Source organism: Pelmatolapia mariae, linkage group LG20 (assembly GCF_036321145.2).
Source record: "Pelmatolapia mariae isolate MD_Pm_ZW linkage group LG20, Pm_UMD_F_2, whole genome shotgun sequence".
NCBI classification, from domain to species: domain Eukaryota; kingdom Metazoa; phylum Chordata; class Actinopteri; order Cichliformes; family Cichlidae; genus Pelmatolapia; species Pelmatolapia mariae.
Genome location: NC_086244.1, coordinates 44,207,368 through 44,234,512, shown reverse-complemented (window position 1 = coordinate 44,234,512; position 27,145 = coordinate 44,207,368). Strand labels below are relative to the sequence as shown.

Sequence of the window (27,145 nt, the reverse complement as noted above, 5' to 3'; positions counted from 1 at the left end):
GGGTACGGCTCCAAGTAACATTATGACCACGTACAAGTTCAGAACACATTTCAGTGGGGACGAGACCAATGAAGTGAGGTGAATGACATTAAACTGAAACCATCCGTCACACTCCAGATCTGCTGGAAAGCTTTTTCAAATGTTATTTTCCTCCTTCCTACTACCCTGCACGCCCCCCGCTATCCACCCATCCTTTCCTGCAGAGGGAATTCTTAGACCACAGGGAAGGAAGTGAGCCATTATCCTCACACAGGAAGTGGGATATCCCTCATATCGCTTTAATTAAAACTGTAAAAAGCGGTGCTGAGTCACAGCGAGACTAAGTGCAGAAAGCAAAGGAAGCCTTCCAGGAAGAAAGTGTCTCAAGATATAGTCCATGTTATTGTACGCAGATGTGTTGCTGTGGTATACTTGCAAAAGCTACTGGACACAGACACCACATTAATGCCAGAAGATCGTTTTTAATAACTCATGTGTTTCAGGCCAATCCAAGTGGACCTTCTGGTTAGCAGCAGAGCTGTTTAATGACTTTTGGTTTTTCTGATTGTGAAACTGAGGAGATTGTTTACAAGCTCTTGTTTTCCACAGGCTCACTTTAAAGGACGACCATGATCTAAACGTTACCAGTTACTAGGGGATCACCCTTAACTACTTTGTTAATGTATGACCCGTGCAGGTCTTTCCATTTAACACCAAAGCACCCACCATTCTGCTAAAAGCTATATTTAAATCATGTAAATATAATTCTTAGTAACTCAGGTCACTGTTAACTTAAGACCACAGATTGGCTGTAATGAGGAACTGGTTTCCTGATCAAACACACTACAGCTTAATTTTCTGGGAATGTGTTTCTTCATGAATGTGCTGAAAACACCAAATAAGGAGATTCACACCACTGTGGACGCTCGAGTCACGTTAAGTTTACAGGGGGGGGAAAAACACACACACACAGCAAGTTTACAGGGGGGGAAAACACACACACACACACACACACACACACACACACGACAGAGTAGGTACCAAAGAGATCCCAGGAAGGAAGAGGCTGTTCCAGAGAGAGGACAGATGCCAGCAGGCTTCTATCAAAGAGAAGAGGACACGACATCCAGCAGAGGAACACAGCAGAGGTTAGACACAGGAGAAGCAGAAACACAGCAGCTAACATTTCACATTTTAAAACGGCTGCTGTGGTAGAAGTGTTCAGTTAGCAGTGACATCCTCCCAGATTTACACTCAGTGAGGCTGTAACATGTGCTCACCCTCTCCCACATTCACTGTGAAAGGACTCTTGCTGATTGGACCACCAGCAAAGGTCACGTAAATGGTGTGCTGGCCCTCCTGGGTGGGTTTGTAGGTGCAGCGGTAGCTGCTGTTACCCTTGTCCTCAATGGTGCACGTCACCGTGTTCTTCTTCCCTGCAGGGTCCATGATCACCACTTCCACCTCTCCAACACCAGCACCTTAAAAAAAAACAGGAGGAAACACACAGTTAAACACTCCATGTGGCCTGATGTTACAGCTAGCTGCACAAACATACATTACCTGCTGTGTACACATCAAAGTAAGTGGACTTGTTAGCAATATTTCCTGAGGGCTCGAGGCCCGGTCCCTGTGCTGTGGCCTTGCTGGAGTCTCCCTGAGCCATGCCGACCTCCACCTCGAAGGGGCTCTTAGAGATGTGCTGCCCTGCAAACAGCACAGTCACCTACAGAGGAAGGGGAGCAGGGAAACGGCATGTTAGCTGTAATCACTGCTTTGTGGAGCAAAACCCTTTTTCTACCTGAAAGAGTACTTTAGGGATTATTTCTCACATCTTTAACATTGAATTCTTCGCTCACCTTGTGCATGCCTGTCACTTTGGGGACGTAGACGACAGAGTAGGTACGGTTCTTGTCATTGTTGGCCGTCACTTTGGCCTGAACACAGACACAACCGTTTTTAATGAACAAAACTGTGAAAGTAGAAGTTACACACAAGGATGGATCACAGACCTCCTCTCTGTGGCCTGCAGGGTCCTCCACGTAAACCAGCACCTCTCCCATTCCCGCGCTGATGGTTTCCACGGTGAACGTAGCCTTTTTCATCACTACATTACCAACGGGCTCGACGCCTTCACACAACAGACAACATGTTAAAAATGTCTCACTGCAGTATGAGGCTCACAGTTTCTCTGTGGATACAAGCAAAGGTGAATCAGCTGCATGTGGTGATGCGCGTGCCTGCAGGCGTACCTGGGCCATAGGCACGGGCCTTCTTGGGGTTGAGTTTGGGTCGCAGAGGTGCTCCGGGCTTGAGCTTGGCTTTGGGGAACTGTGACAGGTAGGTCATGACTGAGTGCTCGTCCACATTGGGGTCGACGATCTCTTCAGGGGTTATCACCTAGGAGACGAAGAGGAACATTTTTCTAAATGTAAGGGCAGGCCCCCCCCCCCCCCCGACTTGTTTGCATGTTTGTAGTTGAAGGAGAACCAAGGTGACAGCTGTGCAGACGGAGGCAGGGCTTGATCAGTTACCGTGGAGATTACCCACAGGCAAACCCAATGATGTTTTGATTGTGTGATTAAAACCACACACACACACACACACACACACACACACACACACACACACACACACACACACACACACACACACACGAGCCTGTACGCATTTAGAAAGTACCTGAGACAGTCGCACGCAAACCAGGAGCCAGACAAACCACAGAGTCTGGAGGGGAAGGACGCCGACAGTTTCTTAGCAGAAGCACGGCTGAAGGCGGAAACGCCAGCGACCACAGAGCCAACTGCCAGCACGCTACAGCGTGCCAATCATGCCAACGGTACTGACACACACACACAGCACAGCTACGCCACACAGGCGGCACAGGAAACTGAGTTCACTTTCAAAGCTCCCTGGTAAATGCTGAAAAGGGGCTCAAATGTCAGGTTTCCCCACATGACTGCACCAGAACAGATTTACCATTTCTAGTGTGCCAAAGACCCCCTTGTAGCCTTACATAAGACTGAGGGGGTCTTTGGGGGGGAACCAAGAATCAGACGGGTACGAAAATGACCGCTCACTGACCAATTTAAAAAAAACAAACAAAAGAAACCATCAAAGTCACTCAGATAAGAGAACACTTGCACCCCTGTGTAAGGATTCAAAAACGAGCTGCTGTACAAAGATAGATGTTGCCATGGTGACCAAAAGGAAAAAGCTTCACTGCAGATAAAAATCACCCTCAGGAAACGCACCACTTCCTCAGACACCAAACACAAGGGAGTGAAGTCATTAGCAGGTGTGGATAAGAGTTCAGTCATAGTTTCCAGGGCGTGGCATGATCACCTACACCAGCCTAACGGCAGACTGACTGTAAACGATGGACAGTCTGAAAGAACACGATGGGTTTACTGGTGAAAAATCTCCACACTCTTATTTTAAAAGCTCACCTGCTGCTAACCAGAGGCCCAAAGACTCATCAGTCAGCAGCTTCTGTAAAGCCTCAGCCTGTGGTCGAGTCTCCAACAACTTTCAATGGCCGGTCCTCAGTGAAAGGCTCCATCATTTTACCTCCATTTAGATTAACTGCAGATGATGCAGTCATCCTCAAAGTCACCTCAAATCAGGTTTTTGCTTTATATGCAAAATCTCTTCAAAAGTGAACGGTTGCTTATTTGTAAAACACTTGTGATTAGCCACAGTGACCAGCAGGAAGCAGTGCATTTACCTCCAAAGGGCAGATTCAATAACTCTGGCTAAACGTTAGCTATGGGAAAAATATGACTGTGATTGAACTGTGTTCCAATATCCAGCTTTTTTAATGTTACTCCTTCATTATCAGGTCACCTGTGGAATGCCGAGCCAGTCATCAGCTTGCTGCATAGCTTCACGCGCGTTGTCCACTGGTTTTGTCTGATCCCACTGGTCCCAGTCAGGACACAGACCTGCAGGAATAAAAGGTCAGATGGATTCACTATATGAAGCAGAAGGGTTCATTTACAGTACTGGCTGTACTGACTATGACGAGTATAAGATCTCAATTGGGAGAACAAAAAAAAAGAAAAAGGAAAAATGTGTTTAATGATATTAAACTTGCTAGAAATGCTAATGCTAATGCAGAGTGGACATTTTTCCTGATGACATGTATGAGCTCAGCTAGTTCTGCATTTCAGTCCTGTTTCCAGCATCTCTGTCCATGTGGTGTCATTCATGGTGGCAGAGCAGACGTGTAAACCCAAGCATGCCACCCACTGTGGAACCTGCTCCATGTGCACTGAATGCAGAGCCATAGATCAGGTTTCATGTATTCAAGTTGAAATGAATGACAAAAGACCAATACTATCACTAACATTACCAAGATGTACTTAGATGTACTGTGTATAAAAACGCACATATCAGCTAAGGTGGTAGATGGCCCAGTAACAGGAAAGGTTGTTCAGGACTGACACACGGGGTCGCAGAGAGTGGATCGGTCGTGTTTTTGCTAATTTTCTGTCATTGTTCCATTAGCTCCATATTTTTATTAACATGTGGCATAATTTAAAATCATGTGTCCTGGCTTCAGAGGGCTCCAACACGCAGATCTCTTGACGAGAGCAGAAATCCCCAATATGGTCATCTGAAGCATACAGCTCTGCCCCACCCAGCCACTGTTTAAGGTTGCACTGAGGAGCTGTGCCAGGGCTGTAGAAGATAAATAAGAAGTTTGAGTAAAAGCAGAGTAGACCCCCTTTACACAGTGAAACAGTGTTTCTGATTAATTAGACATGGAGCGCTTCCTGTTACAGCCAGTCTGTCTAATTAAGGACAACATGTTGACTCCAAACTTGCAGCCTTGATGATATCCAGAAGATAAAGGCAGAATGTCTAATCTCTGCAGCAGTACGTAGGTGTGGGCGACTCTGTGTCTGCCCTTGAATGATGAGCCCGTCCTGGAAATACGGCCGTGTCAGCAGTTATTTACTTGCTGGTAAGTCTGATGGCTGTCATTTCAGGACGCTGCAGTAAATCTGTTTGCTTCTGCGGAGGCCGCGTCTCCGGCTTGAGGTTGCTGGTGAACCATAGCAACGCCAAACACTCCAAGCATGTAAACGGAAACCTCCTTTATCCCCCCACAGAGCTCTGTACCCCCTCTGGCTGCTCATCATCACTCTTCCCATCTGTTTTATTGACATGTGAGAATATCATGCTTTCCCTCACGCAACCTCCAGCTGTCAGTCACTGCTGCGTGTTTAATGTTAGACGTATGAGGCGAGGTTGGCGTGCAGTTTGAGGAGTGGTAGTGTCGTGTCAGTGCACTGCTTAGTTCCACAAATCTTTAAGTCCTCTCTAGCTGCTGGACTGAAATGTGTCACTACGTGCCACAGAGACCTGCACACAGGTCGAGGACCGTTTCACTCGTCAGCTTTAAATGAACGCTGAACTGTGTTGGCCTGATTATTGATTTTAGCATCTCTACAGTCACACACAGCCACACACACACACACACTTAAAATGACCTCAGTATTTCTGCTTCTTTGTGACGGGGGATTTTTTTCTGTTTCACTGCAGTGTCACTTACTGTGATTGGCTCTTTTTTGCCTAGTTATTTACTACCTTTGTGTGTCTCACTTGGTGAGCCACATTACCAAATGAGAGCAACATGGTTTACACATTCCCTCGGGAAGTGAAAGACACAAATCCCCTCTGGGGTTTTGTGTCTGGGGTCAGGAAGGGCTGGTGTCAAACTCAAACATGCAGACTTGCTACTGTGAGCCTGTGGGACAAGCTGAAAGTAGCTTCTCTCCACACTGGTGTGATCGCTGAACACTCCAACTTTAATCATTCTTTATCAGTTAACATAAAAAAAAAAAAAAAGTTATGCGACTAATGTTAAAAATGGCCTGTATTTGTATAGAGCTTTACGGGTAACACCAGGAAAATGACAAATTATTTAGCTTAGAAGTTAAAGCATGTGTCCAAGAGCATGTTTAAAAATACTGAATCTTCACTGGAGCAGCAGAACGTCGAGACAGGAGCCTCGTCTTTCTGAGATAAATGCATCTCGTTCTTGGTACTGGGCTCGTCTCAGGCTCAGTCCCTAGCAGTGGGATAAACACACCCACACACCAAAGACCCCAGAACACCTCAACACATTCATGGTTTAGCTCACCTGGAGCACAGCTGTCAACCAGGGCTCCCAGGGCCCGGCCGGTCTGCCAGTCCCTGTTGAAGTTGGTGATGGGGAGCTCAGGCAGCTTGTTCTGGATCCATCCCAGCAGCCTCTGCTTGGGGGTCTTCTGCTTGCCATCATCTGCCTCTTCCTCTTCATCCCACATGGGCATGGAGATGGAGTAGTGCAGGATCAAGGTCCAAATCAGACCCAGGATCAGCTTCAGGTTTCCATCAACAATGGCTTTAGAGTCTGGGAACAACAGATATGAGTCACGTTAAACATTCGCACAAAGTTCCTTTATTTTAGAAACCAGCTCAAACCACGACTAAAAGAAGGTCTCAGCCAAGGACATGAAGTAATCTGTACTTCAAATACTCAGATTCCTCCTGCTATCTAATGTTTGGCTGGATACATGCCCCTCCCCTTTTAAACATATTTCAGATGGTCTAATTTTCAGTGGTTGTCTTAAGTTGAAGATGTGTCCACTCTTGGAGCACTGCATTTCAAAAGACATTAACTCAGAGCCCAAACCTTTTTTAAAAGTAGGAGGATAACATCAGTGCGATTTAAAAGCCGGGTTTCTGACACTGGTGGACAGAGTGCACGTCCTCAAATGGCAGTACAGCAACACTGTTTGTGGTTTGGTCCACCGCTGCAAAGCTTTAATATGAAAAGCTTGGAGGATACGTCGAGTGCATTTGAATGCATTTGTTTCAAGGACGGCAGATTTGACCACCATGTGCCAGTCATGGACTTGGTTAACTACCTACCTCATTATTGCTTTACATCAAAGGAGATTCAGTACATCAAACTCCAGGATGTACACAGAGTCCCGCTGACTCTGTAAAAACAGTCATTTTCTAATGGACTCTAGGCTGCGCCCACATTTACCCAGCGGTTGGGGATGGACTCCTCTGATTTTGTGCCGGATGCCCTTCCTGATGCAACCCTCCCAATTAGCTGGGCTTGAAAGCAGCACTGGGAGTACACCAGCTTGGAATCCCCACAGACTGGATTTATGAAGACGCCAACCGATTCCTTTCATGGTGTTTTATTAACACAGTGTGGATGACTCATGAGCACAGTGAGTTTAAGTGTAATGAAATGTGTATATAAATAAAATTGACCTTTTATTTGAACTAATTTTAATTTCACACCTCTTTAATGCATTTTTGCAGTGTAATAAAACTTGACCATTTTTGAAACTCCATTTGTGTTAATGAAACAGTGATGCTGAAGCGTGACAAAGACATGAAATTCATCTGAATGAGAGCCTGAACTGTCTGAATTCAGACGATAGCGTGAGAACCTCCAGAACAGAGAGTGCAGAGTTGAATCACATTAAAACTGAGACATACTGACACACTAGTTCCAGTTGTGACGACCACACCAGCAGCACACCGACTTTTCTATTTGCATTTTTCTATTTTCAAGTCTAAACCACACACTGCTGCAAGCTGAGTAAAAGGTGATGCAACCATAAGCTAGCCTGGGCATGAGCACACATACCGGCCCACATAAACGCTACCGCATGCACATAGCTTGCACAAGAAGCAAGACCAATGATTGCTAAGATCAGGCCTTGAGGAAAGGGTGTGGCGCTGTGTTTGTGCGTTTCCAAGCTGATGTTGATCAGATTATTAGTTAGAGAGGAAATAATGGGGCCAAGTTCAGATTCTTGAAAGAACCTGAGATCCAGTTCTGAAATACGAACAAATCCCCACTTTTACGTGCAGTGTTTTTGTTTTGCAGGGTTTGGGAGAGCTTTAGTCTTCATTGCAATCTTAACTCCCCTCCCCCAAATTTACAGCTACACTGGAATAACTGTTGGTGACAGCAAACCAGCCTCAACCACAGTGACACCACCCGGGCCTGGGCTGGAGCTACTGCAACATGAATGGTCTTCTCTGGGAGTCAGCGAGAGCGTGAAGACGCATGATGCAGATAAAGATGAGGAGCAACAGGAAATCTTTTCCCCATAACAACCTTCAACAAGTCGAGCTGTTTGTGCACATGCAGAACTGGGACAATCTGTCTTAGCTGGCTGCTCGTCTGAATCCATGCGCCAACAGAAAAGCGTGCTCTACATGACATGTCAGCTGCCTTCTGTTTGGCCTGGGTGGGTGAAGGGACCTGGGTGGGTGGGAGACACTCCATAGGGGTGATCAAATGCTTGGATGGCCAGCTACTGTGGGAACTTTGAGAAAGAAGCTGAGGGATGGAAGAAAAGAGGCAGCAGCGGGGGAGGGGGGGGGGGTGCAGAGAAATGTTGCCTAGGGACAGATATAAACCCAGGACTTACAAACTGTTATTAGTACTGATAGCAGAGTCTGAATAAGACCACAGGTTGGTACGTGTAGCAAGAATGCAGAGCAGCTAAAGCAGGGGCGTGTCAGCCATCCCAGCAGAGACACGACAACACTACTAGTTTTAGTGCTTGCACAATAAACAGAACACAATCTGCTGCTTTTAGTTCAACACGACAGTCCCTATAAAGGAATATTGTTAGGACTTCATTCAGCTCCGAGTCTGTGTCTTTGATTCATGTCTTGCACACACAAAAGCCACTAAACATTCAAGGAATCTGCCAGCATTCCCAACAGAGCACAGCTCACCAAGCCTGACAGAGCCCATATATGGACACATGCTGCCACAGACTCCCCCCTCTGCTGACTCATACACCCCCCGCAACAAGCTTGTGTGTGTGTGTGTGTACCACGGAGGCTACCGTATGGAGTGTCTGTGGTCCTTTTACCCCTAAAACTCCCATGATTCATTGGTATGGCTCGTCGTTACTGCAGCAGCTCCTCCACAGCCCTCCTGTGGCATTACATGACATCATCACAACCCGTGACCTGTACCCTGACCTGGTCTCAGCAACGAGACCACGGGGAGGGAGAGCGCTCTGCACGGTTCAGACTGTACAGCAACATCTGGAGCCGATTAGTCCTGAGAGCTTGTAAACGGAAGAACGAGCAGCAGTGCCGAGGCCTCTCCCGTCCATGTTATCCTTACACAATAATGATGAAGTGTAACTGTAGCATGGCTGTCACCATCTCTGCACGTTCATATCATCTCCAGCTCACATGTGGAAAGGAATTTTAATGAAATTCTTAACATGTCACATGACCAGCTGACCACACGTGCATGTGTAACATACATATGAGGAAAAATAAAAAGATTAGTGTTGAAGTCCCACTGAGAAACTAATGGGACCATCATTTCCAAAATGAGCCTTATGTTGATTCACAAAGACTTGAAACTGATCAGTTTGATGTCAGAGTTTGTTTGCTCTGCTGTACGGCTCCATATTAACCACAGAGCAGCTGCTGAGAACGTAACTGCAGTCACAGGGAGACGGAAGAAAAGACATTTAAATAACAAGCCTAAAAAATTAAGTCATTTGCTGTGTTCATGCTGGCCCACATATACCAATACACTAAATGTAAAGATTAGGTTCCCTGTAAATGGAAAACATGCTGCACACATGTTGGGTGGGTTTGGATAATAAAAGGGCATATCTCTTATATGTGTGTGAGATATGCCATCTAATGTTATACTGAGTTCAGGCTAAAAGCTCCAAATGCTGAAATCTGTGGCCTGCAGCTCTGTTCTTCCCCTCCCACTTCTTCCTCTGACTGCACCAAGCCACACTGGAGCTACTACACTTCCTCCTCTTCCTTTCTACTCCTTCCACTCATCCTCCCTCCCCTCAGCTCTCCTCTGCACTCCCTAAGCAGGAAAAAAAAAAAAAAAAAAAAAAAAAAGAAGTTCCTCCTGGTTTTTTAGCCTTAAAAGGGCAGAAGCACACTGGATTTGGCAGGGCCCCCCACCACCCCCAATTCCCTGGGCTCTGGTTACAGACAGGGAGGGGAGGAGGCAGGACGGACAGGGAAAGGGAAGGAAAGAGGCAGAAGGGGCGGAGGTCTAAAAGAAAGAAAAAAGGTGGGGGGAGTAAAAGTGCTGCATGGGACATTTTTATAAGGCTGCACTGACAGCAGCACCCACTGAGGATGGGACGTGTTCATCTGAGTGAAGCAAGCAGAGAAAATGGCCTTGGATGATCAGGAGGTGAGGGAGGACATGGGTACAAATGATGGAACACAATACAAGTGTTTCCCGGAAACAGCTGAGAAGTGCTATTAAAGTACTGATTATTCCCTCCAGAAGCTCGTCTCTATGTAAAATCTTATGACATCGTAACATAAGACGAGCCAGTTTACGAACATTATCTATGAAAAACAGTGTCTGCAGTTTAAATGTGTGCTGGAAAAAAGTGCTTGTTGAGTTTGAACATGAGGCATGGGGAGTTGTGGCAGTTTTCCAAATATGATGTAATGGAATAGCCAGAATACCTCTGGACTGAATGGGAACACACTCTGCTAATTCCAGGATCCACATGACCAACCCCCTCTGCCTGTGCAGACAGGAAGTTGTGCTAATGATAATGAGCTGGCAGGAAGTGATCCATTTTGACCTAACTAAGAGGCTAAGAGCTTATCTCAGCCCGACCTGCATTCCTCTCTGCCCTCATCACCAAAGGCTCCCTTTTCCTTCATCGTCATGTTTCTGAAAGATTACATTTAAGATCATAACATCCGAACACAGCAGGCTAAACTGGTGAGTGAGCGTTCCCAGTGGACCTGTGCAGCACTCATCACGTTATGACCAAAACAGGAGTTTTCCAGGTTTTGGGAGTAGCTTAACTTCAAAAAGGAACCCACTGCTCGCTGAATTCTGCTTATTAACATGGTCCAAGTTTCAAATAGTTTTCCACCAAGCTGATAACTGATGCAGCAACAAGCATCAGTGTAGCTTCATATGTTGGCTAATGAGCAATAAGACTCAATGTGCCAGTTTGCTCCATTTGCAGCTCAGGTGTCACTGCAGGCGGGAGAATCTGACTTTAACCAAGGAAACGTATTCATCTCCATCACATGCTCTTTAAACACCTTCTCTTTGGTTAATGTCAGAGGTCAACAACACTGGCTTCCATTAGCATCCATTTCCTCAGGTTATTTGTAGAGCCATGGTGCCACGCTGTGCGGACATCCAAGTTGCAAAAGTAGAAACATGGCAGAGGGAAGTTAATGTTTGACAGAATGAAACTTAATTGTGCAAAATCACATATGTGATATACAGCAATAACTAAAACATCTTTGTGTGCTTTGACGTTTCCCAACCATCTAAGGAACACGTCCAAGCAGCACCTTACAGTGTGACAAACTTCCTTAAATGCTTCATCGTCCTGGGATCACTTCTATAAAACATTTCATTATCATGGGACAGCATAACAGGAGGGAGCAGCTGCCTATTACTACACAGGCGTCTGTCTCAACCTGCTCACCTCCACTCCCAGCAGACACAAGGAAGCTGCCATTTATGAAGATGATTCCACACCATGCCTGGAAGAGCTTGGCACAACATTCACTGATGCACCGTTTCTGCATTTTCTGCACAGGCTCAGTCAAGTTCATGCAAAGCAGGGTTTCAAATCTGGGTTTGGCTGACGGGCTGGAGCCCAGATGATTATGACGGAGAATGAACCTCTGCACAAGCAGGGGAATATTTGATGAGGACAACAAGTCTTAATCTGCTGAACAGCTAATGTTTGTTAAAGCTCCATTTCACTCAGACACAAATAGGATGAAGCTTGTACAAACATGGGTGTGATGAGGGCAGGGGAACAATCACTTATGCCGTCTTTGCTCATGGATGCAACAGGAATTTCCTCACAACTAAAGATTTATACAGAAGATGCTTGTAAGATGTTCTATAGTCACAGCAAACTAAACGACTGCATGAGACGTGCTGTTGGATCACTGCTAACACCACTGCCTGCTGCTGGCAGCCTCTGTGACTGAACCCATGTTAGGTCTTTGGATTCATCAGTAGTCATGAGTCTGCTGCTGCTGCCAGATCATGTGGGGCTTTGTCAGAGAGATTACCTGTTAGGCTGAAGCCTGGTTACAGTGAAGTCGAGACTCTCTGGAAATGTAGGAATGGGAGAATGTCACTGTGGCTGGATACCACGCTGGCCGAGCTGTGCAGCATGACAACTTTAGCGGTGTACAGGAACACGAGCGATGCGAACCACACATGCAAAGGCACCATGTTTACAGCTGAAGGAGCAAACAAGGTTTGACAGGTTTAGTCTCCTTTAACCATTTATCTACTGTGGATTTACTGTCAGCAGCCCATTTGACAAGTTCTGTTTAAGTGAAAGCGACTCTTTTGGTTTGTCCTCCAGACAAAACTCAAATGGTTCAGCAAAGATCAGAAGACGAGCTTTACAGGCACGTTTAGTGTCACAGTCACAACCTGCTGATGTCTGAACACACATAGCAGAAGTGACCATCTTTGCTTCACATTTCCTTTTTCAGAATATTTACATTGTTCCTGAAAAGTAATGATTTTTTAAACTTTACAGCCAAAGATGTGTAATAAGTCCATTTGGCTAATATTATTATCGGTTAATAAATCTGGGAATCTTAGTCTGTTGCTGTAAGGTGGATTAAAAGACACACAGCATCTCGATGGGAGATTCTGCTAGATTGATTTTGTTAACCTTTTAGTAAAGTTAGCCTAAAGGAAAAAAACCATCAGCCTAAAGCTGACACGCTGCTGGTCCCAGTGCTGCATTTCCTGTGCAAAGAAGAACATGAAATGTCTGTAAGAGGAGCGTTTGCCAAACAGCCAGGCCCAGCCGGTGAAGGAGAGCCCTTTGTAACAGAGCTCAGTACCGGTCGGCGGTCGTCCCTCTCCAGATCCATCTCCTGCAGCCCGTCCACGGAGCCTCTGCCTTTAAACCAGCAACATTAGTTCCAGTCTCTCTAATGATGCCCTTCCCAAAAAGCACAGTTCATTTATTTTACTGTCAGACTGAGGCAGCATGCTGAAAGGTGACATCCAGTCTTTAGAGAGGTTCAAAAAGCAGACAGTAGAAACAGTGACAGTTTCTTCTGCTGGTTTGGACGTGGATCTCTCTCCTTCATTTTGTGTCAGAGTCAAAAATCTGGCATGAAAAATGAGGTTTGACAGAACAGAAATCCACTGATGGTTACAGCACAGCGTTTGTCAAATCGTGCTCTACCTGCTGCTGACATGCTGGCAAAGTCGGACATTTACATGAAAAATTCTTGAAATCCTGCCTGATGCTGAAAATATCAGCTGTCAGAAAATACCAAAGTACCGAGTAAAATAGTTCTGTTGTCACAAAATGATTATCCCGTCTCTTGTTTGTAGCCTGCACGCCATTAAATCCCTGTAATACTTCCTAGTTCGAGGCTTTGTGAGGGCGTGTATGAGGACGGGAGTTAGTGCTGACGTTCGCTCTTTGTATTGAGAGCAGAGTGAAGCCCGAGTGAGAAAGACAGAATCTCACACATGAACATCTCAAGCTAGCACAGTAGCCCAAAATAAGACTGTGGACAAGGACAGCCAATCAGAACAAAGTGGGCTTAAAGGGGGAGGAGCCGTTATTTCAGACAGAGCTACACCAAGACCGTGTATGAGATAACAGTTAATCACTCTGAACCATTCTAGTTTTTAATTCTTGGACTGAACAAGTTACAGATCACGTACTGAACGTCTGTCGACGTCAGTGAGGACGCGTTTGCCTTTTCCTCCAGTGCAACGCTGTAAAATAAGAAACACTGGACACCTGCGTCTGTGGGGTTGGATGGACTCCACAACACAGCTGTTATTTGGAGACTGTTGCATTTTCAGTAAACAAGAAAAAGACAAGTGAAAGAGGTGTGGCCATCAAGATGCAAGATGAAAGGAAACCTGATAAGTTATCAGAGAGAAAATATGCTGAAAACCAAAGTGGGCAAAGAACAACAATAAAGGCCAGAGAAGCAGAGAGCGTGTGCATCACACTGTGAAGAGATGTCAGTTTGGCAATTTGTGGTGAGCCTTGCTGCCTGGGTGTGTCCACTTTCTGCAATGAAAGGAGGAAGTAAGAGAAAAGCAGGCTCCTCTCTCATCTTCAGATTAAATGAGTCAAAGAGCAGCTAAGGATGAGTGTGAGTCAGCAGGAGGAACAAACACAGGCTCACTCGTGCTTCGCCCCAAATACCAGCAAAGCACTGCTTTCACACACAATCTGCTGCATGTATCAAGAAAATGAGGGTGATGTGTGTGAAGATGGTATCAGATGTGTACTTTAAATTGTCAACCGCAATTTCTGCAGCAGCACCTCCCAAATTTAGAGCCACCCCATCGTCTCCCCTGCAGAGCAGCTGGAGGCAGGAGTGTGTTCATGGAAACCAAGTGAGCCAGACACCACAGATGACAAGGACCCACTCATGTCTGAGTCACAGAGCTGTCACGCATTTCCACCCACAGACTCTGTAGATAACACGGTTACAGACTCTGTCTTTACTCCAGGTGATGAGGCAGCATTTTATTTGCTCTTACAGACCCTGCATAATGAACTGCAGAGAGGACTCAGAGCTGTGTGACATCTGCACTGTTCTGGGAGAAATATGAGAAAGCAGAACATCAGCAGCGCAGTGAGCAGGCATGCAGCTGCATGTAGGCAGAGCCAATTCAAACTTTATGTCTGCTGCAGTCCAGCACCAGCCCGAGCTCTCTCCACCACATCAACACGCACAGTAGGTCTGGGGCAGGCCCACAGAGCGTGGCTCTGACAGGCCCGACCGGCTCAGGTGGCTGAAAAACACCCCACCCACCGACCCCACAGCACAGTCAGTCCCACTCCTCCCAAAACAATCGGCCTCAAATCTGAACAGCCCGAGACAAAAGCCCTGCGCCCCCGGTCACCCGAGGGAAACGCCTGCTGCCTCACTGAAAATCCTTTCAGAAATCCTGGTGTGCGTTTAAACGCTTCTGTGACAGAAAATCTTCTAGTGGGCTCCATAACTGGTTTTCCTGCGCCCCACGGTCGTGGGCTGCTCTTAAAATGATCACCATTTACTACAGTGCAATCAAATGTGACCACTTCTTTAGGAACAGCAAACATTTCCCCACAGACTGCAGCGCAGGAGGGAGCAGAAGCCACCTGAGTAAACCTGTTGGAGTAAAGCTGGATCAATCACGCATCCTGGCACTCACACACACACACACACACACACACACACACACACACACACACACACACACACACACACACACACTTATCGGACCCACCTATGGACACCAGCTTGATGTTTTCCTTGTCCAGGAACTCCAGAGCCACCGACACGTTCTCCAGCTGCATCTGGCGAAAGGTGGGCCTCTGGTTGTACTTTCGGAACATTTTCTTCTGAGACAGGACCTCCAGGAGCCCGATGAGCCGCAGCCCGTCGCTGAGATCCGTCTGCAGGTTGCCGATCCTCTTGTTGACGCATTTCAGGTGTTCGTTACACCAGCGGGTGAAGGTGTTCTGCTGTATCTTCTTCCACGGCGCATCCTCGGCCAGGTCTTTCTCTGTAGCGGGCATTTCTGCGTCCTTGTCCGCGGAGAGAGCGTTTGGAGCGGGCGCGGCGCTCTGGTGGAGCCGGGGGTGGGAACCACTCATTTTTATGGTCTCGGCTGTCTCCTGGTTCGCTGGCTTCTCTTTTTTTCCTTCGCCCTGGGTGGAGTCTTCTCAGTCTTCCCTTTCTCACTTTCTAGCTCGTCTGTTTGTGGAGAAAAGAAAAAGAGAGGAGAGAACAGTTACTGACAGCCTGGAGACACAAGTTTCGCAAAGAAAGTAGGCGGCTGAGAACGGAAAGGGACGAGTCAGCTCCATTATCCGTGTTACAAATAAGAAGAATGGCATTTAGGCCCGTTAGTGTCCCAAACTTACGCCTGGCTCAGTTAAGGAAAACCAAATGTCCCGTGTTGGGGCGGCTGAGGTGTAAGAAACCTGAAACGTGTTCAAATTCTAACTTTACGCCATGTTTAACAGCAAACAAGCATCTCGCTGATTTTACTACCGACTTTAACTCATTGCAGTCAGAACAGCTGCTCTGTGTTTGGACATTTAGCCATTTTTAATAAAGACAGTCAGCGGTGTCCAGAGAAAAAGCTCCGGGCAGGAGACAAACCTCAGGCTGCAGTACGCATAGTCTGAGAGTTGGGGGTCTTCATTGTGTTCAGCCCTCGGGTTTACTTTAACACACCGTCGAGTCATTGTTCGGTTTGTCCTCCGCTGAAGCACCTTTGTAAACAGGCTCCTGTCTGAAACTAACAGTCATGGGTACATTAAGCTGTCCCCAAACTAATGGACAGCGCTGGCTACACCCAGGACAAACACCAATGACCATAACCATCGGGCCACAACGTGCCAGCATGATTGTGTGGAGGAAACAACAACTGTGATTTCACTGAAAATCAGAAAGCAGTGAAATTACCTCCGTGGTCTTTGTAATGTCTTCATGTGTGTTTGTCAAAGACTGTCCTTATCCTGGGCCTCCTAGCGTCCCTTTGTGGGACTATGTGACAGTTTGCTCACCGTTAGTTCCTCCTGTGGGTTTACCTGCTCCCTTCTTTGACCTGTTCTCATTAGAGTCTGAGTGATTTCACCTGCTCAGCCTCAGCCGTTGTTTCCTTCTGTGTTTTAGCTCCTTTTTACTTGTTATTAAAGTTTTTATTTGAATACCTGCAACTTTGTTTCTGTCCGTGTGTGCTTTGCACTGTATCACAGTGTCACATATGATAACCTTATGTTTGTATCACACCTGGTTGGGCTCCTGAGTTTCCAAAGTGGCTTCAGACAATAAACAAGTTTAGCTGAATCTGACTAGCATTATTGCTATAGCTCCCCCACAAATAAATCCAATAATCAATGCTGTTATTATGATTCAAATTTACAAAGTACAGTTGTGAACAGGACTGCTCTGTAAGCTGCAGTGTTTCTGACTGGACGTCCTGTAAGTTTTCCCTGCAGTTTTTTGCTGTTTTTAAAAATGAAACTTAATGGTGCCATAAAGTTAAAACTCTTAATATTGTCATCTTAATTCAGTTTTTACAAATACCCACAAGTATTTTCTTTGAGGACATAAAGCCCCCCCCCATGACCTTTATCCCTAATGCCATGCTGTGGCTACAGAAGCAGAGGGGCTGTTTTCAGAGCTCGACAAACAGATATTCCAGCAGATGTACTGAGATGAAGGGCCCATGTTCTCGGCCCCTGTGAGGATATGAGCTCATCTTGTGCTCGGGGTCCCAAGCGAAGTAAATATTTAAGATATCTGGAAGGATAAGCAGATCGGAGACTCACTGTTGTTTGTTTGTGTGCGTTGGAATGCATTCAGTGTTGTTCAACTTTCCTTTTTTGTGCAAGCATGGACAGTGTGCTTATTTGTGCATCTGAGCGCACAGCGTGAACCTCTGCCTTCGTCTGTGTGTGACGTCACTGTGCTGTGTGTGCAGCCCCGTCAGTAAAGACAGGACTGTGGACCAGTGTGCTGTACTGGCCCAGCAGCGTGATCACAGATCAGCTATGTGCTCTACACTAACACATGGTAGGCTAATGATGAAGTCTGATAAGAGCCTGGATCGATTGTTTCCATCACTTTGTCTTCTGCATTGGAGACACGTGCTGATTGCTCTTTTTAGGTTTACCAAAAAATATGATGGCCAATATTATAAAGAAGCATCAAGCAAGCTTTGAGGTGAACAGTTAGCAGCTGTCAGCCTGGCATGGTGAGGTACTATACTGGTCACCAAGGAAGCTTACAGTTTCTCACCAGCTCCATGCACGCTGCTCTGTGACTGCTTTGACCTTCAGAGGTAAGGAAGTAAGCTGAGGGCCAAAACTGTTGTTCCTCTGATGGGCACAGTCTCGAAAAGCTCGTCCCTCCACACAGTTTGCTTGATTTCATAGTAGAAATAAACACCATCACAGCCTGGTGATGGAGGTCTCTATAGTGCTAGTTTCTTTCATAACAACTGTACAGTGGGTAGATCTGATCCATTTACACTTTGTTAAGTGTTAAATCAGACGTGGGCAATCCACTGGTGTGCTGGCACGGGCAGATATCTGTGAATGGGATGTGTTGACTATGTGCTTTGGTGTCTTTTAAGCATTTTTAAGGGATCATCTAACAAAAAAAATTCTTTGCTGATGATTCGCGATGTTGCTGCTCCACTTTTTTTCACCTCACCAGCAGATATGCGTGCCTGCGCATTGCAGTGATGTAGTTCATATATGCAACTGTCTAACCAACCTTACTAACCATAGCTGATAACTTAGCAGTCCACTGTCTGATGCAAATATGCTTCTAAAGCGCTGTGCTTTATGCCATCAGTTGGCTGCTTCTTGTGGTTTTTGAATGAAATTATCTGACAAATAATAAGTCTGTACCACTGTTGTGGTGCAGTGTGTCAGAAGTTTTTGTTAGTCCACTCCTTCACATACAATTTATGGTTGAAGCTTGCTAAACAGGCTTGTTACTATTAGTTGGGAACTGGGCACTTTACCCTTTAAAGGTGAGTTTAAATATGGCCACTTTTGGCTCCTCAAAGCAAACGGCATCATGTTGGTGGCCAAAAGTCTAATGTACAGCATTCATAATGCACAAGTAGGTAAGTGCTGCATTATTTAGGCACATAAATAATGTTAGCACATGTTAGCAACCTATTTCCAAAGTGTGACCAGCAGGACTGAACAGGACGTTTGATGAACTGCCAGATTTGTAGCTCAGTGGTTTCTGTTGCTTTGTAGTATCTGACATCTGATTATGACTTCTAAGCAGGACGTCAGTGTTATCTGTGTACCCCGACCTTTAAATTCCTTTTTTTCCTGTGAGTAACACACCAGCAGCAGCTCTACAGATGGGCTTGGATGTGACTCTGCAGCTTTTTGACTAAATAAGGAGTTCAGTGCCAGGAGCCACAGTGCGGCCGGCAGCCATCAAGAATGCTTGGCCTTTGTGTGTGTGTGTGTGTCTGTGTGTGTGTGTGTGTCTGTGTCTGGTCAAAGGAGAATCTCAAGAATGCTCTTCACCCCCATAACAACCCCGGAGCCTCCAGACTTAATAACACCCCAATAAAAGAGTCCTGTTAATGCACACCGAGTGGCACCAGCAGGCTTCTATCGTCCTGTGGTCACTTAAAGAATCGAACAATACAATTAGATTGTTTTGGTTTAATTGTGTAATTCACATCATTTTACAGCTCGAGCTGTATGGTCACAATAATTTACAGGCTTAATGAAAATGTGCGACAACAGTGGCAGAGCAGAAAACAGGCCAAATAAACACAATGTACCAGAAAGGAGAAGTGAATAGATGCTTGGAGTGGAAATGCTCGGAGGGGGGTAATCTGTGGTTTGTTCATGCCAGAGAGCTCAATGAAGCCGAGGAAGCTGGCAGAATATCCAGCACATATAGAGGCCTATTGTTCCAGAGGAATTTAGAAAATAAACAGGAGACAACACGCAGGGCGGGGACGGCAAGAGCTCACCGAGGCAAGACTGAGCTCTCTCGCTTGTCATTTGTCTCCCCCTAGCATGTGATTATGGTACTACACTTCTCTGTCCTGGAAGTGTTCCAGTTATCTGCTTTATGGACTATCCACTTTTTATACTGATCGTTGTGACATCATCACTGAGTTCAAATGTACAGCAGCCTCCTCTGCTGAGCGCTGTTGAGGACTTTGCCACCACCACAGAAATCTAATTAGAAAATCACTTAGTTACTGTTACAAACAAGATTTTCATTAAAGTGCCCAAAAGCTGCATCAGTGTTAATCTGACTAATGCTTCAAGACAGACTGGAAAATGTGTCATTCAAGCTTCTTACCCACACATCAGGACCTCAGTTTAGACTCTAAGCTCAAAGACAATAAGGTAAGAACATGAATGAGTGCTGTAAAAACACAACCTGACCACGTCAGTGTTGAGAAAGGATTTCAGAGAGCCAAATCCAACAGAAGGTTACAGAACTAAATGTGGCACTGTTATTCTCTGCTTGTGCAGGAGGCCTCCAGCCAACAATCACAGTGAGTACAACAGGAGTATACGCCTCATTCCCTGGATGGGCCGAGACGAAACCCAGAGGCTGGAGTGCTAAGACAGAGGTACGAGGGTCCCTCCAATGAGTCTGTCAGGTAAGACTGAAGACCTGAGAGATGAAAACCACTGATTTATGGAACAAATAGAAGAAGGGAAGAGCTTTGGATGGCTTGTAGTATTTTTCATCAAATAGTCAAATGTGAAATCTGTCTATGGGGCATGGTATATGTGGGTGTGTGTGTGTCTTCATACAAATATAAGCTGTATTCCACAGAAAGGTGTCGACTCAGTCTCCACTTCCAGTGAATCTTATATAGCTGTACAGCACCAGCCTGTCCCAGCTTCAGCTTCTCATCACTTACCCCACCCAATCAGCCACAAGCGTGAGCAGAGCAAAACTCAGCACAGGAAATGTAACACTGCACGCGATAACACTGCCAGCCACATTACATGCAAGACAGTGCGGAGACAGCCAGTCAGAAGCAGAGATTACACCTAAATTATGGTTTTCCCCTCCAGTTTCTGTAGACAGTGTGGTAACGGTGGCACTTGTTAGCTGAAAGTAGGACAAGACATGTCAAATAAGGACGCGTTTGATTGAGTTGTTTACATCAGATGAACCACGCCAGCATCCTCTTTTGTCTTCACAGTATATACACATCTTTATATTTATGAGAGAGAGGCAGAAATCCAGTCAGTCTGAGTAGTACCACATTTGCCTGGTGTTTGTCTGCATGCAGGTGAATCCATTTGTAAATCATAAGAGGAAGTCATAAGCCTCGAAAGCATCAACAGTTTAGCTTTCATTGTCCTTTTTTAGTTGGCGTTGCAAATGTTAACAGCTGCACAGAACAGGAAGTCTTTGGCCTGACATCTGTGGTGTGCTGGCTACACCTGACATCCCAAACAGCGGCTACTGACCCCGCCGCTCAGCCGTGCTAGGACGGCCATGCTAGGACAGCCATAGGTCCTCAAACTGTGGAAAAGTTAACTCACTTAGCTTAATGCCTCTCAGTCTAGTGGATTTAATTGGATTTTTGCCTTTAAACAACTTTTTTAACAAAAACAAATGTATCTATAGATACCTATAGATACATTTTCTGAAAGTTGATTAAATATAAAGACAGTGATATGCAGAAGTCTTAAGCCGCCCCTCACTGGATATATTTTGCTAGGAAATTGGGAAAAGGTGCAGCAATTAACTGAGACATCTGAAAGTGAACATATATACAAACACAGTATATGAGGCAAAACCTGAGTTTGTACAATCCTAACGAGCTTGGAAGTCAATATTTGGTGTGATCAGCTTTATTCAACACAGTCTGAGCTCTCTTATTCAAGCCTTCTGTGATTTCATTAAGTAGTATTCAGGAGTAGTTTCTTGGTTTCTTGGGGGACGTTTTAAAGTCTTCTTTACAAACCGAATACTTTTCAAGGTGACCCCACGTTTCCTCAATAATGCTGAAGTCTGGAGCCCAGTCCACCACTGTGTGTTTCTCTGTTCAGCTTTGCTTTTACTTTGTTGGCAGTGTGTTTGGGATCGCATGCTGAAAAATGAAGCTGTTGCTAATCGGATGTTTTCCAGATGGAATTGCGTGATGGATCAACATGTGATGGTGAGGAGCCAGACATTCTTCTCTTTAAAAAAGACCCTAAGTCTGGACCACCAGTCCCAAACCATGACAGAGCCTCCACCATGTCTGACAGACGTCTGTAGACACTCACTGTAGTATTTCAAAATCGTAGTCATCATCTCATAAAATGGTTTTTAGTCACGTTCTTGTGTAATTTAGCATAATTCAACCTTTTGAGTCCGGCTTCTTAGTAACTACCCAAACGGTCCAGTGTCAGCTCTTTGCTGGATCTTTTCCTTTCTTAACGATATGACTATGACATACTTTTCATCTGCTGTATGTCGTTTTTCAGACCTGATACTTTTTCACCCTCCACTCATTTTTTTGTTTTGTTTAAGGCCACATAGCACATCAGTTAGTTCAGAAACACCATTTGATTCCTGACCGAACTCTGTTTCCTGGATCTGCTACAGTGCCTAAAGATGGTTTAACAGATGAACAGCATTACAAATGAAAATGTTACTATGTGTTGTCACACACTGGTTCATTCTTAGCTGCCTTTTTATGCCTGATTGAATCATAGGTCACAGTGAAATGGCTTAGCAAAGGTCAGGCACAAGGACTGGGCTGAAAATGAAAGACAAAGCAGCCAATGCCCACAACATCTGAGACGTACTCCCTTAAGGACCACTTTAAAAAGATCACAAGAAACAAAATCGAATAAAATGTGGGGGTGGCTTGAGACTTTTATCTCACTGTAATATTTCTGCTTGAAAAACACCAAGTCTGCATACATTTTTCTGTTTTAGGGAATTTAAGTTTTAATATGTCATCGAGTTTGTTACAAAGCATTCACATGACAAAAGCTAAATGTTTAAATTTGCTATAGAGATACATAACAACACTAGTGATTTTAAAAGTAACCTGCTTTAGCTGGTGTAATCTATGAATCGGGGGGTTTGATTTAATTTAAATCACACATGTTGTATGTGACAATTAGTAACCAGTAAAAAACAAGTAAAGGTGATGTGTCTGATACAGGTCAGCTGAGGAGCTCTGAGTTTGTGGCAGAGCACAGGAAGCCCACAGTCCTCCACAGCGCTTCAGATGAAAGCTCAGTAGGAATGTTATGACCTCACCGTAAAATCACCTGCCAGAAAAGCTTTAAAAAAACTGGTTACATTTGGTCTGAGAACAAAAGAGGCGCATTCAAGTCCTGTCTCATCACCAAACAACCATCATCACAGCACTTTTCTGTTTTTGGAAGCCTTACTGGTGAAGTGGACATGACTGTCTGGACTGGACCTTCCTTAGATTATCTCCTACACTCTGCCATGAACTGAAAAGAACGTTTGTGTTTATATAACTGTGTATAATATGTCTATAGGCAACAGTTAGTTCTTTAGAGGCTTCTTGCAACTGCTAAGTGAAAGCACACTGCCACACTGTAAACTGGACAGACTTGGATCAGAGCGTTCTGTTTGCGTCATCACAACTTATAAATAGTAAAGTATCGATACATAGATGTAAGCCTCCCAGTCTTCCAGTGGCATGTGTTAATGCTGTTGAAGTTTAATCTGCAAATGATGTCAAGAACAGCAGAGCTGAAACTGAAGAGAAATGCTGCCTTGCTTGTATGCTTATTAAATGTGGATAAATGAGGTGTACCCAAGGTCATTCTGTCCTTGAACATGGGAGCTGCGTGAAAGCTTTCCTCCCATCTGGCCACGCTTTGAGAAGCTGCTGACCATAAGAACCAAAACATGTTGCAATGATGTGCATTCAGGTGTAGGCACTCAATGAAACTGAAGCTTTATTATGATTATTACCGACTGACTGGCAAATACTTGGCAGGCATCTCTTTGATAATTGCCAGACTCATTATTTTTATGTTTTCATCGATCAGCCAGCTATCACAAGATGAAAGGTGTGGTCCACTAGGAGGGGTCTAACCTTCACACTGCATAACTTATGTTTCTTTTCCTTATTTTGAGAATTAGATGACTGATCATCCAGCTGTGTTTCTGAAATGTGTTACGTGAAGATTCAACCATTCTTCTGAATAATATGCAGATTAGATCAAATGAGTCCAGACTGGAAGGAATAATTATTTCAAGCAGCCACGAGAGTAAAATCTGGGACAGGTGCACTTTTAGAGCTGACTTTGCCGTTTCGAGTCTCCTGTCGGGCTGCTGTCAGTGGATCACTGATACTTCGGGAGGTCAACACTTGGGTCATTTACAAACGTCCTCAACATAAAGTGGACCGGGCGGCGCGCGTGCTCTTGCGGTTTCCCGCTCCCGGCGGCGGAGGGCGCACGCGGCCACCACTTGGCCCCCCGGTAAAACAGCACCAGTGGCCGCGGATGACCTTATTTGGTGTGGAACCCCTAATTGTAACACCGGGGAGTCCGCTGCTGCGGTGCACGCGCGCAAAAACCAGCAAATAAAGTTTACACGCAGGAACAGCGTGGGGCTGACCGTGGACCACCGGGGCTTTACTGTCAGCAGCCCTGAACGCACTCAGTGAACCTCCCTCAAAGTTTAACAGGAAAACCCATCCACCGCACCCGCGGCAGAAGCAGCGGACACTCACGGCTGAGCCTCTCCAGCCCGCTGCAAACATACCCACGGAGCTGACACAGAAAACTTCAGCACACACGCCACGCAGGAAGCCTAACAGTGTGAGAGGAGCCTCCTCACATCGGGACCGCACTCACCTGTGTGCTGGAGCCTGTGATCTTCAGTCGTCCGTGTGTGCGTCCTCCGCCTCTCTGTCCGCTCCGTCTGCGCGCAGATGTTGCTGTGGTCACGGAGGGTGTGTTTATGTGTGTGTGTGCGCACCGAAGTCCCGGAGCTCCCTCCCCACGCTCAGTCCCGGTGGGGGGAAATGGGTGTATTGGTACTGGTGGCGCAAAAGAAAAGAAAGAGATAGTCCCTCCGCTCTTTTTCTCTTTTCTACCTCCACCTCTCTCTCTCTGTCTGCACCGTGAGAGCCTTAATTGGTAAACGGGTAAAGCATCAGAGGTGCTGGGGGTGTTACTCTCTCTCTCTCTCAGTCTCTCGGCTGTGTCTGCCTTTTTTACTTGGTGACGTCACGACCGCGCCTGGATTTTATAGGTATGATGTCACCGGTCTGTGCTCTGCTCTCATCTCATCCACTTTTATTGTATGCTGGTGTGTGTGTGTGAGAGAGAGAGTGTGTGTGTGTGTGTGTGTGTGTGTGTGTGTGTGAGAGAGAGAGAGAGTGTGTGTGTGAGTGTGTGTGTGAGTGTGAGTGTGTGTGTGTGTGTGTGTGTAAAGCTCCTCATCTGTCTTGCTGGTATTTCTGTGTGTGGTCATATGTCTTTCAGGCCCTGCTCTCTTTCCTTTTATCTGTTATTGTTAAGCGAGACTGAGGGAGCTGAGTTTCTCTGTCAGGTCCTGCTCTGACTCAACATGGGGAGGTTGTATGTGTGAACACACACACACACACACACACACATACACACACACACACACTGTGTTTCAGTGCTCTCCAGCTGAGCATTGGCTCAGGAAACAAGAATGTTCGGCCTCTGCTGTGCCCTCTACTCACAGTTCATCAGTCTGGAGGGAGGATGGACGGAAGGGGAGGAGGAGGTAGAGAGGTTTAGGGAGGTGAAAGTGAGAGTGGAGTCAAGAACGGAGAGACTGTATTATGTAGGGAACATTAGGAATATCTTTTAATAGTTCTCGTAAGTGTATTAGAACATGTTCTCCATCCATACATCAAGTCCACTTTCTTCCACTTATGTAATTCAGGTTCAGAGCCTGTCACAGCTGTCACAGTGGAAATGGATATCCACTGATGAATGAAGGATATCTTCATGTATTAGAAGAAGTGTGATCTGCATAATGGTGATATTTTCTCTATATTGTCTTCCTAGAAATGGAGTGTGAGAGAGGACAGGACCTAGAGGAGAGGAGGGAGGTTACAGAGCTTTACAGAAAAGCTCAGTCTGTGCTTTAAGGTCACAAAGTCCCATCTGTGTGTGTGTGTGTGTGTGTGTGTGTGTGTGTGTGTGTGTGTGTGTGTGCTACAGATGAGCCTGCGGTGAGGTAACTTCATACACATGATGTCACTGATCGACTGGACCAGCTCACAACTGCAGACATATGGCTCTGATTAATACATACTGGTTCACACGCACACACGCTTGCAGACATGTGCATATAAGTGAGTGGAAGACAAGCAAAAAACAAAGGTTTCGTTTTAGGGAGAAAAATCTGTGTCTGTATATAAAACATGGATGTAGCCACTGTGACATCATTGACTGAGGTTTCATTCAAAGCCTTGAGATGAATGTTTTCACTGTCAAGATCTTTGTGTTCTGAAACGCTAAATGGTGTATGATGACCAGGCACACTAAAGACATGCTTTATATTGTAAGGTAAAAACTCTACAATAAGACAGAGAAAACAAAGAAAACCTAGCAATCATATGACTCCCTATGAGCAAGCACTTTGGCGACAGTGGGAAGGAAAAACTCCCTTTAACAGGAAGAAACCTCCGGCAGAACCAGGCTCAGGGAGGGGCGGGGCCATCTGCTGTGATTGGAAGGACAACAAGCTGTGGAAGAGAGCCAGAGATGAATAATAACTAGTATGCCTGCCATTCGACTTTTAAATACTCTAGTATTGTCTAGTACAGTCCGAGTGCAAACTGCTCTAATAGGGTGATATGGTACTACAAGGTCATTAAGATAAGATGGGGCCTGATTATTTAAGACCTTGTATGTGAGGAGCAGGATTTTGAATTCTGGATTTAACACTTTGGTATTCAGTAAAATGATGAGTAGCAGAGGGTTTGACCTTTGACCTGGGGGTCGGTGCCAAATCTGCATGTGACAGAGTGCTAGCTACTGCTAAGGCTAATGTCATTTTTATGCATTTTTAATGAAATAAGCATATTTTATTTTATTTTATTTTTATTTATTTTATTTTTTTTGCCTGTCCCGTTTGTCTCTTTTGCCATCAGAATTATTGTCTAAAGGCGAAGAAAGATGTCCAACGGATTTACTTTACCAAATGGACCATCCCAGCCTTGCCGTAATGGTCTATTTGATTCACCTTTTATTGTTTATTTTATTTTATTTTCACTTGTTAAATACGGGACAGACTTGACTGGGGAAAAGAAAGAAAGAGGGAAAGAAAAAAAGCGGGGAAGAGGGACGGGGATAAAGGGCAAAAAACAAAAACCAACAAAATAAGCAGACAAAAAATACATATATCGATCACCTGGATCACCTGTTGAGAAAGAAAAAAGAGAAAACAAGCAGAAGAAGAAAAAAGAGCAACATAATAAACAACATCACGATGATCTATGGGAATATAACAGTGAATACTAAATATTAAACATTATTGTGCAGCACGTAAGATCGACAGCGCACAGTGTGCTTTGAGGTAGGAGCCAAAAAGGGTGTAGTTTGTGTGTGTGAGCACCCGTGTGTACACCTGTGAGCATGAACGCGCT

At 45.4% G+C, this 27,145-nt stretch overlaps 1 protein-coding gene across 2 annotated transcripts in view; it reads right to left on the bottom strand.

The window, feature by feature from the left end:
* The window catches only part of flna (filamin A, alpha (actin binding protein 280)), a 41,819-nt gene extending 17,248 nt beyond the window's left edge, over positions 1-24,571 (bottom strand). The window contains exons 1-9 of one of the 2 annotated variants that reach the window (XM_063464821.1): positions 24,372-24,571; positions 15,287-15,756; positions 6,131-6,382; positions 3,826-3,923; positions 2,232-2,379; positions 1,992-2,110; positions 1,839-1,916; positions 1,543-1,705; positions 1,260-1,460 (exon numbers count right to left, since the gene is read on the bottom strand). In XM_063464821.1, the coding sequence (XP_063320891.1) occupies positions 1,260-1,460; positions 1,543-1,705; positions 1,839-1,916; positions 1,992-2,110; positions 2,232-2,379; positions 3,826-3,923; positions 6,131-6,382; positions 15,287-15,656 (1,429 nt within the window). In that variant the 5' untranslated portion in view covers positions 15,657-15,756; positions 24,372-24,571. The remainder of the gene's footprint in view (positions 1-1,259; positions 1,461-1,542; positions 1,706-1,838; positions 1,917-1,991; positions 2,111-2,231; positions 2,380-3,825; positions 3,924-6,130; positions 6,383-15,286; positions 15,757-24,371) is intronic. The other variant, XM_063464822.1, reaches the window with a different exon arrangement.
* Positions 24,572-27,145: the final 2,574 nt, after the last annotated feature.